At 49.8% G+C, this 18,011-nt stretch overlaps 1 protein-coding gene across 1 annotated transcript in view; it reads right to left on the bottom strand.

The window, feature by feature from the left end:
• SYPL1 (synaptophysin like 1) overlaps nt 1-18,011 on the bottom strand; it is a 255,826-nt gene that overhangs the window by 72,126 nt on the left and 165,689 nt on the right. The window contains exon 4 of the mRNA XM_085654139.1: nt 6,205-6,409. Within this exon, the coding sequence (XP_085510265.1) occupies nt 6,205-6,409 (205 nt within the window). The remainder of the gene's footprint in view (nt 1-6,204; nt 6,410-18,011) is intronic.

The raw sequence follows: 18,011 nt of genomic DNA, 5'->3' as shown, positions 1-18,011 counted from the left end.
AAAGAACATATACAAATAAATAGTACATGTTAGAGTCAACATACAGTAATATCAAAACCCAAGCAGAGAGAATCCCTTAATGTAGAGCAACTGCCAAAGTAGGCACCATTTTATAGTATTCATCTGCAAACTGGCGTGGAACTAGCTGGATACAAAAGGCCGAGCACATGTAAAGCCTGTAGGATCAGGGGATGCAGTTGATTCAGAGGTCTCAGATTCGACACAAATATCCATGACCTTCTGAGGAAAAGGAAACTCCTTCAAGCTGTTGTGTCCAACACCACACCTATCTAGTTCAACCTACGTGCTGGAGTGGGGTGAGACTTGAATTCTTATGGTAAAGGCCAAGACGCAACGAGTCAATGTGCTCCAAAGTTCTTCTATGACCAGTGTAGGACTTCATGTATTTACATACTTTCTGACTGTCTGATGGACTCCTTACCCCCTCGGTGAGGCTCCCACAAATACAAGCAATTTTGTGAAAAGACAAGTTGCGGTCATCATCCCAAATGGAAAGACTGCGAACTGGTAATGATGGGACAAAATAACTATACCCAGGTAACGTCTGTGAGCATTGAGACATAGAAGATGGATAGAAGGGCCTGAAGGTCCAAAGACACCAACCAATCCCGCATGTTCGGGGCCACTAGGACTTGGCTCAGAGAAAACATTTTGAGCTAGTGGTGCCGAATGAATAATTTCAGAAAGCGAGGATTCAGGATGAGTCTCAGACCTTCTGTCCTGCTCGAGGACCAAGAAGTACAAAGAGTAAAATCCTGCATTCCTCTCTTCCAGAGGCACCACTTCTAAGGTCCCCTTGTTTACCAGGGAAAGGACCTCTGCCTCTAGCATTGAGGTGTGACCTGAAGTGCATGTACCTCCAAAGAAAGGATAGCCTGAGGGACTGGAAAGGTGGGGCCTAAGAATTGTTAAGGAGAAGCTGAATGACAGCGGCCAGGCATGATAAACTCCAAATTGATGGTAAAGTGGGAGATATCACCAATAAATATGGTGTTTTTTGGGGGAGGATTCAGACGCTGTGAGGCAGCAAATCTGGAAGGGTACGGAGGGGGGCTAAATATGCTACTGATGGCGAAATGTTGTCCTACCACTGCAAAGAAAGGAGCAGGACATTTGGTGAGGCCTATCTGACAGGACTGCCTATCGCGTGGCGATTAAACTTTCGGTATTGTCGACGGAAAGGTTTGGAGTTGAAGCACTCCAGTGAGGAGTTACTCTTTTCACTGAAAAGCTCTCACCACCGAAAGGCAAGTCAATCACAATGAACAGGACATCTTTCAAAAGGCAGGTAGTATCCATACAGGTATGCCAGCATAACATCATACATGTCCAAGGATCAGCAAGTGGAATCAGCAGACTAGAATTTGTTTTGAGACCTTCAAGCCATCACCGACAAATTACGAAAAGGGTTGGTTTCTGCATGAATTTCTGTGGGCTAAAAACTTCCATTAGACTTGAACATAGCGTCCCAGTATGCATGTGGCATTCGCCAAAAGAACAGTGAACTGTCTGATACTAAAACCTTCTGGCCCACGTCATCCAGTTTTATTTTTTGATACTGTCTGGAGGGGCCATAGGAAAGCAATGGGGTTTGGTTAAGAAGATGAAGTCTGAATCACTAAGCTCTCAAGCGATTGATGTGTGAAATAGAATTGGAGGTCACCCACAGCTAGCCTAAGATGTCTGGCAATTGGTCTGTGCAATGCGGAGTAGAAAAAGGGTTTCTCCCAAACAGCCAAGACAGGTTTCAACAATAACTCGTTAAATGGGACCAAATGCTCTGTAAACGAAGAAGTATGTTCTAACATTTCTGGCAAACTATTAGTCCAAGGCATCTCAAAGGGTAAAGCCAAATTAAGAGTCTGCAGCTTTATGCAGGTCTGTGGTAAAGGAGAATATTTTCGCTGCCATAGCACCAGAGGAGTAATGAATGTCCACGTTTGTTGAGATGTCTTGCCAATTACATTTTGTAAGTGAAGGTAAAGACTGACATCCGAGTAAAAAGGACGAAGCAGATTATCGCCTCTCAATCATCATCCTCCTTGAGCTCATAGTCCTGACCATCCATGGCTATGTCGGAGATCTCCCACATTTAGGCAAATGTGTGGGCACTTGTAAAAGACTTTTCGAAAGCAAGTTCTGACTTTCTCTTGTCCACCCGAATATCAAACATGGTACCGAAATCAGTTCTGTGCAGGAACTTCTTCTTTAGCACGGAAGCCTGTGGAAGCTCAGAGTAGATGTGTTAGGGTCGGAGCAGTCATCAAGCACGAAGGAGCTTTTTCACCCTTTGGGAGTCGCCCAGCAGGTACGAGATACTTCATAAAGCTCTTCAACATGGCCTGAGTGAGAGGAATGAGAAATTCCAGCTGAATTTTTTGTACCTCCACAATCTGCTTCGAGGACGAGGAAGAGCCCTGTGTCAGGGAATGGCGCTGTGACTATGAAAGGACACAGTAATGGACAGTTTGCTTATGGAAAAAGAGGGCTTTTCCTTCCTACGGTGCTTTTTGTGGGAAGATCTTTGTGAGATTATTCTCTCACAGGAGGCTTACCCGTAGGAGAAGTGGTCTGTCCTGGCGTATCCATCAGGGCTTTGGACAGGAGCAGCTTGGTCTCAACACTTTCTTGAAAGTCTTCAGGTGTATCAGTGAATATGAATCACACACCTTGGAGTCTTGATCAGACTCAAGACACTGTATGCAAATGTTGTGAGGATCCGGTAAAAGCATTCACTTGCATCATTTAGGGCAGGGATTAATCTCTGAAATCTTTCGAAGAGATATTTAACATAGTTGCTCTCATAGCTGAGAAAACATTTGTCAGTGAAGTACAACACGTTCCGGACCACACCCAGGAGGGATGGGAAAACAGGAACTGACAGTGCACAGGTGGGCACCTTTGATAAGCCAGTGGCGTCATGTTCTGCGCATGCAGTCGTGGCTGGGGTCAGGGAATATTCCAAAGGAGAGGTAAAATCTGGGCGCAGGAAGGAGAATTTGTAGAAAGATTTATACATCCAAATTGATTTTCGAACTGTGCAAGTTCACTTTTAGTTTGTAAGAAAGGAGGAGTACCAATAGTACAACTTGCATTGATATAGTCAATATGCTAATCTAATCAACTGGTATTCCAAATTCTGAGTTAAAGACCTTTATTAAACAATTATATTATTTTAACTGCTTAAGACTTACCTGAAATGTTTACATCCTTAAGCACCAGGTAGCAAATAAAAGTAGAAACAAAGTATAAATATGGCATATAAAGCAACTACATAATAATAAAAAAACAATGCCCTTAGCAATAACAAAACTAATCAAGAATACATTACAAACTAAACTCCTTCAAAAGCCACACAAAGAGTTGAGCTTTGTCTGTGTATTATTGAATCAGGTACATGTGCTGGTCAGTGAACCCAGTGGAATCAAGCAGATTATGGAACAACAATGATTGGTCTAAAATTCTTTTGCACAGGATTATCCGGTGCCATCTTGAAGAATATCCTTAAATTCAGCACCTATTTTTAGAAGGCTATAACTGTACTTAAAGGAACATTTTGTTGAACAACTAGAGAATTTGTTATTCCTTCATCACTAAAAACTTCAGCACCAAGAAAAAAAATACTTTTCTAAAGAAATACATAAAAAAGGTTTCTTTCCAACAGTCCAAGAACATAGGTTGTTGTAGAAAGCAATATATTAAACACACAAAAGAGGATGAGAGGTATGCTTGCAGTTTGTCTAACCACTGGCAATTGCTGGGGTAACATGCCACGCTCGCCATGCCACTTCAGTTTAGACCCAGCTATATGCCTGCTCCTTATGGCAACAGTCGAGCCCGAACAGACAGGTCAAGTCCTCACCGAAGCAGAACACAAGCAACATGGTACCAGTTTCGCCTTAATTATCGGCTTATCAGCTGGGTACAGCTTGGTTCCAGTGACGCAGTGAGCATGGGTCCTATGTCTGGGCATACCCTGCCACTTTGGACAGTACATCAAACACACAAAAGGCGATGAAAGGAATGCTTGTAATTTATGTAACCACTGGCAATTGCTGAGGGTAGCGTCACAATCCATCGTTCTTTTGCTCACCATGTTGGATTTGGGAAGCAGCACTGTAAAGATATGGCTTCCTAATCCTGCAGATAGAAAAAAAAGAGGTTCTCAAGGATCCCTAATCAGAAGATTTTAATGTGTAAAAGAGCGCATAGGCCAGAGGTCTGTCCATTAAACGAAGAGTGCAGATCCATATAGTAAATGGTGCACAATGCAGTATTTAAAACAATCCTAGCTTAAACAGTTTGGAAGTGCAAGGAATGAAAAAATAATTTGCAAGAAGAAGAAAACAGGTGTAACAAATTTCAGTCTTGATTAAATTAGCAGCAATGCAATGCAATGATATTCATCCAAACAAGGAAGGGGTATAAGATGGGGAGAAAAAGAAGAAATATAAACACCTGAAACATGACGTATCAGGGTAAGGTCACCATCCAGTTTAAATGGCAGATCTTAAGCCATCTTAAAAGTGCAACAACATTTTCCAAATTTTTCAGGCCAGAAGGTACAATTCCATAGGTCCTCACTCCCACAAATCAGGATTGCCTTTATTGGAGTTAGGTTTGATCTGCTTTCATAAACTCTCCAGACACCTCTGCTCATCCAGTCTCCTATTCGCACAGACCCCATGCACATGGAGAACCAGATCCAGCAGTCAAGCCTGCTGCATCCCTCCTAAAGTATGGAGTGACCTGCCACTTCACACAAGATCCTCATATTCATTTCTTTGCAAGAAACTGAAGACCTGGCATTCCAGTAGTTCCACTAGTCATTAGGGTTGGCAAGGCTCACACCTGCTCAGCGCGAGGATATCCTCCAGGGTGATAATGCACCACCCTGCACAACATAACACAAAATAAAACAGATAAAAAAATGTTATGGAAATAAGTGAGCTTTGGAAGGCAGGCTTCAAAATGAATGCCATAGTCTGAATTCAGTTGAATTACTTTGGGAATAGCATAGAGGGGCAAGAGAAAAAGGAAGCAACAAAGCCACCATAAGGAGGGAGGAAAATTCTAAGCCGAGAATCATTGAGCTTCCAAAGCTATGCCCAATCATTTCAAGAGAAAGAAAAGATGTGAAAACGTTTGTAGGGGAATAAAGGAACTAAACCAGTAGTTATGCAAGGCATGTTTTGGTGGCAATACCACGAAACTGGAAGAGGGTTTAGCATGGAGCAGCACTTCGAGATGTTGTAGGAGTATGACCAGGAAAGATTTACTGAGCGAAAGCTCATCAAGTTGCGAAAGCATCAAGACTAACATCTATATAACTTTCAACATCTCAACAAGTTTACATGTAGTGGAGCATTACATAAAGGAGCTTATCAAGTATTTGTTTGTTGTTCTCCTACTGTTTCCAGCCCCCTACCTTTAAACATCTGAATTCATATGAACCTGTCAATATGATCAGTCCACACACTTACTACTTTAACATTACAGCTTGCTGCCCCTTTACCTACCAACATTTTTGGCGAATGAAGGGGGCAGCAAGCATTTTCTGTCACGGACTACTTTTCCTTTTGTAATGTGCGATTCTTTTGGCATGATTGTGCCCTACCAAACCGTACACTATTCTTCATGGGGGGAAAAAAGGGAAGTTCACTTACCTGTAATAACAATTGGCCAGTATGAACTCTTCTTTGACTTCCAAAATTGAGTACTGCTTTGTGGCTATTAATATTTAAAGCTCGTGAATATAAGAAGGACCCCATGGGAGGGGGGGGGCGGGGGGGGCGGGGGAGACGGACGGACTCATTTGGTATCAGTGCATCCCTAATACTTTGGAAATCCTGCTCAGGGTGCGTAATTATTTATCTTTGGTGGCAGAGCCCAGGAACATGAGCTATTGTAACAAAGTTCAGGACTAAAACCTGTGAAACCACATACATGAATATCAAGAATGCTTAACTGAAATCGGAAAATTACACAAATTCTTTAGTTTAACACAAAGCAGCATGATACATGTTGGTTTAGGCAAATGGTAACAAACACAACCAAATGGTAATTCATTAAGAGAAGCTGCCTGGTATCAGCGAGAAATAAATCGGTCATTATCCACTAGCTGTGTGATTACAAAAAAAATAAAAATAAAAGTCTTTCATTTTACATTGTGATATTACTTACAATCATTGGTAATTTTCTTGACTCTCTATAAGAGTGCATGTAGCCAAGATAAAGGACAAGTGCACCAATGCAGTAAAGGAATGCGAGGACTGCAACAGAAACATAAAACTCTGCCGAAGACGAGTAGTCTCCCGTTAGGTGATATATACTCCACGTAATGTTGCAAAATGGAGGCTCTGATTTTGCCAGTTGAGCAGTATTCAACCTAAAAAGATAAAAAAGAGAATCCTATTAAAAACATTTTTTAAACATTTCTTTAATTTCTGTGTGAGAGAAACCACATTCTACTTTCAGTATGCTCTTTTTTCACATAAATACTACGCTTAGATGCGAGTGAATGGGAGACAGAACAAGTTCATTATTTAGACATTTGTCTATAAAACAATAAATACACTCCGTATACAATGTTAAATTCCAATGGCCCCAACCTTCTACATTCTGTATAACGCATTCTTTAAAACCTCAAAAGATCAACTCAGGAACACCCTGATGAAAATGTGGAAAACCTCATTAAAACGGTCATCCTACCGGACTGAAGATTTAAAAACCACCTCTAACATTGCACAACAGCAAGCGTACTACTGACACGTAGATAAATAGATAAACAATCACAAAAATCATGAACATTCCTATCCACAATTTGTTGCCAGAGCACGTCACATCTAAAAAGTTAATGTTCAAATGTACAGAGAGCGCCTTATTACGATGGTAAATGTTATTTTAAAAAGAGGTTTAAAAATCTGACATGCAACTCTGAAAAATGCAGAAAATCCAGTAATCAATGAACATTAAAATTTTGGACCATATACCACATGTACACTTATTTTCAGTGTCTAAAAAGGTACAACATTTCGGTCAAAATACAAACCAAAGGATAAATGCAACCCAAAATTTTAATAGCAGCAGACGCAAGTAAGGATTAGGCAACACCGATATATACGGATACAGTCGCTGATTATCCAAAGACTGATGGTTTTATAGATCAATAGCATAAATCAGCAGTGAACGGGAGAAACAAACCCTAACTGAATGCAAATTAAAATAAAGCAGATTAACATAGAGAAAGAACATTCAAATTAATACCTTCCGCAAAATGCAAACTTGAAAATTTGAAATTATTTCTGAAGATATAATCTGTTATCTATGACTGCAATACTCAACCACATATTTTAGTATCGCGATTCAAACCACCTGGGGATACCTGGCTTGTCAGTGATGAAGTTCAGAACAATAAATGTCCAGGACCACATAGTAAGACTATGGACCAAGTTTAGGTTGTCTATGAAACACTAATAGGACACAGGGTGGATAAATAAAGTTATATATATTTTACCAAGAAATAGTTGCTTACTTTTTATCCCGTCATTTCTGTGTTTTTTTTTTTTTTTTTTACATACAACTTTTTATTGAGTTTAAAGGAGCACTCCTGTAGCGGTACACAGCTGGTTCGCCTACAACCACAGGGGCCGGCAGCTACCACATTCAAGCAACAAAGGGCGAAGGCCCAACCAATCGAGAAGATATGCCACGACCCAGGTATAGCTGGAGGTGCAGGGCTATCATGTTCAAGGTCCCTCGGCCCCAAATCTTCCTACCCAGTGACATCTCCAGGGTATATCAGCAGAGACGGGCAGTCGCAGGGTTGCCGTAGGTCAGCAGCAGGCTCAGAAAATGACTACATGCCCCGTTAGAGGATCGGCCTGTTGCAGGATACCGAGAGTGGAAACCCCTTAATGCCTCCTATGCCTGGCAGATAGTTACTGTAAGTGCGCCGCCACCCCCGCCCCCTGAAGAGAGGCAACATCTAAACAAGTGTTCACCCGGAAGGGTGTCCCACCCTTCCCACTTCTCTTCCAGCCGCTCATGGTCACACCTCCAGCATGCAGTGGCGGGGGGTCTAGCGCGATGGGAGCGCAGTATCTCTCAAAAGGGGCCTATCCGGTAAGGGGCGGCTCAACCGCTATTAGACGAGGCCCGCCCGCAATAAGCCGACCATAGGGCGTTTCAGATTTGACCGCGATAGAGTGGTGCGCAGGGCCCCCGGGGCCATCCTTGAGAGCAGGAGTGCCCACAATACAGTCAACTAACCAGGGGGGAAACTGGGACAAAAAGGGGAAATAGGGAGGGTACCAGGGGGGGTGAGGGGGGGGGGGGAAACTTCCTAGGCGCGGGGAAAGCCAAAAGCATCCGCTACATTACCCCCTAAACAGTGGGTGCCGCGGCGTCCCGGCTTAGTAGAGGCGAAGTCTCCTCGCCAGTGGGTTGAAGGGCGGCGGCCGGCTCTCCCTGCCCACCACCCGACAACCCCCAATGATCTCCCGGATCCACCGGGCATACAACATCGTCGAAGAACCTCAGGGCCCGCAGCCGTGGCGGCTTCATACGGGCATGTTCCAACCGCCCCAGGTGGTCCACCAGGGGCGCCCAGAGTTTCCTAAATTGAGTATCTCGGAACTGAAGCCGGGCCGTGAGCAGCTCCATCGCCACCACATGCCACAGGCGAGTAAACCATACGTTGATGGAGGGCGTCTCCGCCTTTTTCCAATATAGTGCCACCGTCTGTTTGGCGGCGCAGAGCATGTGGAGGCTAAGGTGCCGATCACGCCCCGTCATGGCTCTCGTAGTCTCCGGCCGGAGGCCCAGGACCACAACCAGCGGATCCACAGGCAGGGGGTACCCCAGGACCCGTTTGATATGACTGAGGATCTCTTTCCAGAAAGTAGCTATCAGGGGGCAGGTCCACCAAATGTGAATGAAGTCTCCTGGCGCCTGAGTACAGCGCCAGCAAAGGGGAGACGTCGCAGGGAACATCTTCTGAAGCCGAACCGGGGTGTAATACCATTGAGTCATCACCTTATAGGCCGACTCTTGTTGCGGAATGCTACGCAGAATTTTAGGGATATCTCTCCACAGCCTCGCCCATTGAGAAGGAGCGACACCCGAGCCAGAGGCGGACTGCCATTTCGATTGGTATAGATGCGGAACAGGTCGCTGCGCGTGCTGCAATACCCCGTAGATACGTGAGATCAGTCCCTTGTATGTGCCGAATGTGCGCGCTAGCTGTTCGAACGGTGTGAAAGGTCGTACGGCTGCCTGTGTCAGGGAGGAGCCCTGGATCCAGTGGCGAAGCTGAATGTATTGAAATTTGTCATTCTCCGAGATCCCAAATTCTTGCTTGCATTGCGCAAAGGACTTAAAACTACCCCCTGTGAAGAGGTTCCCCATCGTTCTGCAGCCAGTGTCCGTCCAATTGGCAAAAAAGGGCGGATGGCAGGCTGGCGGAAACTGCGGGTTGTGCGTGATGGGGGGTGTGCGGGGATGGAAAGGAAGTGAGACCCCTCCGAACTGCCACCTTGTCCCAGATCTCAAGGACTGTTCTGGTGGAGACAGCCATATACGCGCTGCGATGACGCGCCCCTTGAGGGAGCCAGGCATGATCCCACAGAGGACGGCAGGTGACAGCCCGATCCATGTGAAACCACACCTTCTCACTCTCCCACGCCCCCCATTCCAAGACAAATCGGAGATGGAACGCCCAATAGTACTCAAGGAGATTCGGGCACGCTAGGCCACCCCTGTCTCGGGGGAGCATCAAGATTGTGTTGGAAAAGCGCGGTTTCTTCCCACCCCAGATAAACGCCACTAGCTCCCGTTGGAGTCCCTGGATCTGGTGTTCCGGGATCGGCGTCGGCAGGGTTTGGAAGAGGTACAGGATCTTTGGCAAGATAGACATTTTCACCGTGTTGAGTCTGCCGAGCCAAGAGAGTGGCAAGGCTCTCCACGCGCGCAGGTCCGTCTGAACCGAACACTTATACTCTTGCCAATTGGCCTTCGTCCAGGTGGCCAGGTCCGGAGTCAGGTTGAGGCCGAGATAGCGCACCGAGTGGGTCGCCCACTGATAGGGGGTGGAGGTCCGGAGCGCCAGCAGATCTCCATCCGGGATCGTGATATTGAGGGCCCATGATTTCGCATGATTGATTTTGAGCCCGGACGCCCGTTCAAAGTCCTGGAGCAGCAAGTGGGTCGCTGGCAGGGAGCGCGGCGGGTCCGATAGGGTAAGGAGGAGGTCGTCCGCGAAGAGGGCGATTTTATGCTCCACCCCCCGGAGGGAGATACCCCTTATGTCGGGGGACCGGCGTACCATGATGGCGAGGGGCTCCACCACAAAAGCGAACAGTAGTGGGGACAGGGGGCAGCCCTGTCGGGTACCTCTACAGATGGAGAAGGCCGGCGTGAGCTGACCGTTTACGCGCACCCTAGCTACCGGCGAAAGATAGGGAGCCATAATGCGCGCCACCACCTTCGGGCCCAGGCCCACCCTCTGGAGCACCGCGCGGAGGAACCGCCAGTCTACCCGGTCGAACGCTTTCTCTGCGTCAAGCGAGAGCAGGCACGCCGGTATCCCCCAATGTTTGGCTTTCCCGACGATGTGTGCTATTCGGCGTACATTGTCCGCCCCTTGATGGTGCTGGATGAACCCCACCTGGTCCGGCTCGACAAGATTGGGCATGTGGACACTAAGCCGTTTAGCCAAGAGTTTAGTATACAGCTTAAGATCTGTGTTTAGCAACGCGATGGGCCGGTAAGAGGAGCAAAGGGTATGATCCTTCCCGGGTTTCGGGATGAGAGCTATTTCCGCCATTGCCATATCAGTCGACGGGCCAGTCAACTCGTCGAACGAGTTGAAGAGACGCAGAAGGTAAGGTTGCAGTTGTGGCCAGAAGGCGCGATAGAAGGATACCGGTAGCCCATCTGGACCAGGCGCTTTCCCCAGCGGGAGATCACGCAGAGTGCCCGCCATTTCCTCTGAAATGATGGGGACCTCAAGAAGTCCCGACTGGCGCTCACTTAGCGGTTCCCAGGCACAGGCCTCCATGGTAGAGGCAATAAATTCCGGCGCGGGAGGGTCGGCAGCGTAGAGAGTTGCGTAGAAGCCGTGAAACAACTGGAGCTTAGTCGACTCCGAAATGGCCCAGGATCCATCCGCCCTTTGCAGTTTCGCGATGTGGGCCTTGGCCGCCCGCGTGCGCAGGCGTCGCGCCAGCACGGCACCCACCTTGTCGCCCCCTGTATAGTAACGCTGCTTAAGTGCCAGTAAGGCCCGCTCTGCCTTGTTCGTTCTGTGGGCTCGAAGCTGGCCTCGAAGGACAGCCAACCTGCGCTTGTGTGCCATCAACGGGCGTTCGTGGTCCATTCTCTCAAGCAGTCTGACCTCCCGTTCGAGTTTGTGCTCGTAGAGGCGAGCCTCCCGGGCTCTCGCGGCTGCGATAGCAGTGAGGGTACCCCGAATAGTAGCCTTGAAGGCGTCCCACAGGAGGGGGAGGGGAGTCTCCGGGAGATCATTGGAAGCAAAGTAGGCTAAAATAGCCTCCTGTATTTCCTCCTTGGCCACCGGTTCCCTGAGTATGTGTTCCGGGAACCTCCAGCGACACGAATGCGGGGGGCCATTGCTACGTTTGTGGAAACTCAGCTCCACGTGGGCGTGATCCGAAATGGATATGCTGGAGTGCGTCGCCAAAATAGTGTCTTTGAGCAGGGAGTGAGAGACAAGTATCAGGTCTATCCGGGAGTAAGAGCGGTACGCATGTGAATAGTATGTGTAGTCGCGCAAGCCTGGGGAGTGGTAGCGCCAGACGTCTACTAAGTTGAGGGCGCTGAGGGAACTCTTCACTGCCGCAGACATAGCCCCCACCCCGTGGAAGGCCCCCCCACAGCGATCCATCTCCGCATCCCACACCAAGTTGAAGTCACCCCCAACTATGAGGTCCGTAGTGACCGGGTCTAGATGGTCCCTGATCAGCCGGCATAAAAAAAGGTCCTGACCCTGATTGGGAGCGTAGAGATTACATAAGGTGAGCATGCGATGACCCCTCTTGACCTCAACCTTCAAGAACCTACCCTCGCTGTCTCTAAGCACCTTAGACGCCCCCGGTTCAATTCCCGCCCGGCATAGAATAGCCACCCCCGCCGTTTTAGTGGTCGCTGAGGCCCAGAACTGCCTAGGATATCGAGGGTGTGCCATGCGGGTCACATCTGCCTTAAGGAGGTGAGTCTCCTGGAGGAGAATTATGTCAGGGTTCTGAAGCAGGAGGTACCGCCACACTTGGCGACGCTTGCTGGGCGAGTTGAGCCCCTTCACATTAAGGGAAAGGACCTTCCAGCACGGCTCACTAGCCATAGTCCCAAGTCCCCCCAGCTTGCATTGACCCTCCCACACCCACACATGCCAGCACTCCCCCCCCCCCCCCCCCCATCAGAAGAGGCACCAAAGGTGGGGAAGAAGAAGGAAAGGGAAAAACAAAGGAAAACCACATGAGTCCTGAACCGGCCAACATGGCCAACGTGTCCTATTCCAGTCTAGGGAGTAGCCAGGCCGCGTGGCACAGGCTGTCCCAGAGATGTCACTCTCCCATGGATAGGCGTGGGGGTTTGTCATCGCTCAGCCAAGAAATCACAGCACCAAGAGCCCGCTCCGGGCCACCGCCTCTCCTGTAGGTATGCGAGGTATAGCAAGAAGCAGGTCCAATCGCATCGCCCCGGCGGGGCGCCAGAAGCAGGAAAAGTGGAGCCACCAAAGCAGCCACCGGCCCAGAAGATCGAGAGCACTCCCCGGAAGAGCGCCTGCAGCCCGGGGAGGCGACCACCCCAGGGGATCTCACTCAGGGGGCAGGATCTGAGAGCCCGTCGGTGGCGAGCCGCCCTCTAGAGATTTGATATGTTTGATAATGTCCTGCTTATCTCGTGACGATCTGCTGCCATCCGGAGAAGAAGGGTGCCGTGAATGGCGCACCATGGACCACTGCGGCTTCAGAGGTGCCCCGCGAGCCTTCGCAGAGCGCCGTGTCGGGCTAGCTGATGGGGAGTCTGGGATCTGGAGTAGTTGGGCCGCCTCCCGGTAGGAGCGGAGCACTCGGCGCTTGGACTCCCACTGGAAGATGAGAGCGAAGGGGTGGCCCCACTGGTAGCGGATGTGTAGCTCCCGCAGTTTGTCCGTAACGGGCTGAAAGTCCCTGCGGCGCCGGAGGGTTGTGGAGGCCAGGTCCTGGAACAGCTGAACTTGCATGCCTTTATACAGGATGTCAGGTTTGTCTCTGGCAGCTTTGAGGATCGCTTCCTTCTCTACAAAGAAGTGGACCCTCGTCAGGATGTCAGGGATGAGTCCAGGTCTCCCAGGCGGCCCCGAGACCCTATGCGCCCGATCCAAGGCTGGCGGCGAAGCGTCATCATCCCCACGAATCTCCTGGAGCAAATCCGCCACAAATGTCATTATATCGTCCCCTTCAGCCCCAATCGGAACACCCCTGATGCGAATGTTGTTGCGGCGCCCTCTATTTTCCAAATCCTCCTGTTTGATCTGGAGCTCAACGTGCTGTTCCTCCAAGGTCGCCAGTCGCTGCCAGAGGTGTTCCTGGTCTTCCGTGCGGGCATCCAGGGTCTTCTCCATGTCGTCCACGCGATCTCCCAGGTCTCCCACCTCCTTCCGGAGATCCTTGACGCAGGCCTGGACTTCAGTGCGAAGAGACCCAATCTCCGTCTTGAGTTCCTGCATGAAGAGCGCCATGAATGACTGGGTGACCGGCTCCGCGGCGGCACCCCCTCCCGACGAAGCCGCTCCGGACTTTCCCCATAGGTCAGCAACCGAGGCATCCTTGGAGGTCGCCGGGGGCTCCTTCCCGGACTTCGTGCGCGTCATGCTGCAAGTCTGCCAGTCGTTTTCAGTGAGGCCAAGACTCCGGGCAGGCTATGCCCGCTGAGCGCGCCGAGATGAACCAAGGTCTAGACGCACCGGTCCGGCAACTTCTCTCCCTCCGGGACCCCTCCACAGGCCCCCACCGCGTGCCCCTGGGTCGGCGGGGTCTCCGCAGTGCCCCACGTCCGGTCAGCCACTGGACCCCCTAGGCCGTACCGATGCCCCAACTCCCAGTTCAGTCCAGTCTAGGGCCCCACAGTGTTCCACAGACTCCAGCCTTCTCGCCTGTGGGCACAAAGCCCCCGCGCAAGACCCCAGTGTAAGCAAGGTGATCAAAAGGACGAGGGCCCGCAATCCCCTCCAAGGAACAACTCACTGTGCACAAGCTGGTGTCTCTGCGGGTCTCCGTCGCCGGGTCTCCCCGGGCTCCTGCCCCCGCGGATCAGCCCACGAGGGCCAGCGTGGTAGAGTAGTCAGCCGCAGGTCGCTCCTCCGATCCCCGGTGCCGACCAATGGTCTCAACAAGAGCGAAGCAGGCCTCCAGTGGCCCCCGGGGCCGCCCCGCGTTCAGCCGCAAGAGCCGCAGGCCGGAGTTCCAGGGCACTGGTCTCCACCAACTCGAGGTCCAAAGCAGGCTCTCAGCCAGCCCCCAGACTCCAGCCGCCCACCACAGGGCCACTATTCACCCCACCGAGGGGCTCCCAGGACCGTCACACCGCCAGCAGCAGGCCGTCTCAGGGGGTCAGGGGCGCCGCGGCTCCCGGGGCTTTCCACTCCGTCCTGCCCCGCACCGCCAACCACCGGGGGCAAGGCAAGCAAGACAACCGACCTCCAGGTAAGGCCCCAACAATCACCGGCAGACCTGCGGGGGCCCCCAGCGGTCCAGGCCCGCCCCTCCGCCGAGTTCTCTTCAGGGGTCTACCCTGCCGCCCAGCCTCAGCCGCTCCTGTCACAGCAAATGGCGGTCAGGTTCTCCCCCGCAGCGCCCCGTTGCTCCGGTGAAGCAGCGTCGTCCGTGTCCCACAGCCCGGGTCTCCTCACGGGCCTCGGGCCCCGCCTCACCTCCGCAGCCGCCGTCGTCGTGGGCCCAGCTGTCGCGCCACTGTCCGCCGCCTCTCCGATCAGCGCCCTCAGCAGCCCGGCAGGCGGGAAGGCCAGGCCGGGGGGGGGGAAGATGGCGGCCACCACTCCGCAACTCCGTCCGCAGGGACCCCAGGACCGATGCCCCAGTCAGTCCAGGGCCCGCGACACCACAGGGCAGCTCCAAAGCAACGGGGGTCAACCCCGACGAACTCCGCCGGATCCACTGGGCCTCCGCTCTCGCCCCCGCCTCAGATATCAGGCGCTGGTTGCCGGGAGCAGGCGAAATGCAAGATGGCGGGCGGGACCGCGATCTCCGGCACTCCGCCGTCACAGAGCCCCGAGCCTTCCGCCATCTCAGGTCGCCTCTAAGCCCCTCGTCAGGAGCCCCCTGCCTTCAGCCGCACGCAGGTGTTGGTCCGGACCCGATCGCTGCAGGAGAACCGCTTGAAAAATGCAGATGACCCCCGCGGCGGCCCGGAGCAGAAGCAGCGCACGTCTCACGCCATTGCCCGGCGAGACCACGCCCCCTCTGTGTTTTGTTTAAACAAGGTGTAGGAAATTAGGTTACTTGTTGAGGGGGGGTGAAACCCTTCTCAAGTAGCAATTGCAACTCTTCTCAGGGTGAACTCACAAGCAAACCCTAAATTAACCTATGCACAACCCTCGGAGCCAGGCTCAACTTAACAGGCAATGTTTAAAGTATTTGTGCAACACTTCAAACAGAGGGAAAACCACACCACAAAAAACATCCTGCACAAGTTTAGACTGACTGAGTAATGTTTAATTAGCAAAACAAGACCAAAACAACAAAAATAGTATAACCGGAGATATTCCATTTTAAAGGTTTTAGAGAAAACAGCACCAAAAGCCATGAAGTGCCAACTGTTAGTATCTGGTCACACCGGACGAGGACAAAGTCACAAGTTCAGGCTGACCCCAGATGATGTGCGGGCCAGTTACAGGGATCCAGTTAGGCCCCCTAACATAGTACATTAAATCCTGGTTTGCAGAGCATTGCGAGGATCCGTTGCACAACCGAAGATGCGTCTGTTCCAAGATGGGGCGAGACTGCGGTATGAGGTCATGCGTCGATATCCCGGTGTGTGGCTATTGTGTGTGGTTGTCTCAGAGGAACACACAAAAGTCAACTGTCGGCTACACCTAATCATGTGACCCAGCAACAGTTTGACGGCACTAAATGTCTAAAGGTAGGAAAATGGCAACTTTCTAAAAGAGACATTTTCAAAACTGCACTTAAAAATCCAATTTCACTCAGAGTTAGGATTTATGAACTGGTTACCTGCTCCCATTTGGAAATTACAGCTTATTAAATGTAATAAGGTAACTCCAATGTTAGTCATTGGAAAGGTAGTCTTGCAGTTGTGAAAAGCAAATTTAAGAGTTTTCACTACCAGGACATGTAAAATGGCTAACGTTTTAAATACACCTTGTGTGCTCAGCCCTCTGGGCTGTCCAGGGATACCCTCAGGGTGAAATATGTATTAAAGAGGAAAGTTTGGGCCGGAGAAAAAGCTTTTCTTCCAGGTCAAAATGGCAGTTTTTTCAAACTGCACACACAGGCTGCAATGGCAGGCCCGAGCCAGATTTAAAGGGCTCCTTGAGTGGGTGGCATAATCTGTGCAGCAGGTTTACTAGTAACATTTAATTTAAATGCCCTGGGCACATGTAGGGACACTTTACTGGGGTCTTGCAAGTAAATTATATATCCGGACTGGGTATAAGCCAATGAAACCATATTTTAAGGAGTAAGCACATGCACTTTATAACTGGTTAGCACAGTAAAGTGTGCAGAGTCCTAAGGCCAGCAAAAATAAGATCAGCAAAAATAAAGTAGGAAGGCAAAAGGTTTTGAGGAACACCATCCTAAGTTTGATAGATCTAACGCAAGGTATTGCCCTTAAAACCACACCTTCACTGTAGTCTCATTACCAAGTCCTGAACTGGGGCTGGCTTGGAGGAACAATTACTACTGAAGGGGAAAAGGGAACTTACTATAAGCATATTATGACAAACGCAGAACTCCTTGGCAGTCACCACAACACAAAAAAGAATATAAGTGGCAGTTGCATGAAGAGACCAAGTTTTCAGAGTGCAGATACTTTTCACACAAGGCATAGTCTTGCATATCTATAAGCATGCTGTGGGCTGCGTTTAATTTGTAACCAGGTGCCTGATGGAGACCGGAGAGGGACAACCAATGTTGTAGGTAGTAAATGGAGCATGCTTGGAGGGAAAAGGTAAGAGATCCAGAGTGGTTGTCTTCTAATGAGGAAGAACGGAGCCTTTGGGTGTTGGTCACACCAGCTCTACAAGTCCACCTGGAGCAAAATGTTATGGTGTGCTAACTAGGTTTTGTTTGGAACCTTAGTATATCACTTTGCGCGTTACTGTTAAATGGAATGTGGTAGAGCATCTAGAGCAGTCAATTGCCTCAGAAGCTGGAAGAGATTGTTGCCGCAAATTCGATGGTGTGACAAATGGATGTTAAAGAAGATATGCCCAAGTGAATCTCGTAGGTGTAATTTCTTTATAACACACAAGAGGCAGTAGTGGAGTCTGACCAATACTTGGTAGCCACCATAAACCTCCCAAGGTACGGCAACTGAACTCTAGCATTACACTATACAAGAAGAGACTTTACTTTGCGCAATTTAAACAGCTGGTGATGAATGCAATTGAATGATACATTTTAATGACCTTTGTTGATCTTTTGGCAAGTCACTGAAAGGTTGCTGTAGATTTTCTTGATCTCTACCTCGGATAGCATAACAATCATGCATGTATACCGAGGTTCTCCTTATCTACACTGTTTGAAACCCTAGAGCTAGGCTCTAAGGTTGTGGGGGTATACACAGTGCATCCACAGAGTGTCCGAAGACCTCTCTACCCCGGCTGTGGGAGACTGACAGTGGTGGCACCATTAACCTATACTCGGGTGCAATTATTTGCCTCCTGTGTGTGGCAATGCAATGTGTCTGTGCAATGCAGGCAAGGTTATGTGTACCAAAGACAT

Source organism: Triturus cristatus, chromosome 4_1, assembly GCF_964204655.1.
Source record: "Triturus cristatus chromosome 4_1, aTriCri1.1, whole genome shotgun sequence".
NCBI classification, from domain to species: domain Eukaryota; kingdom Metazoa; phylum Chordata; class Amphibia; order Caudata; family Salamandridae; genus Triturus; species Triturus cristatus.
Note: the sequence above shows the minus strand (reverse complement) of the source record. Positions and strands in the feature narration are given on the sequence as shown.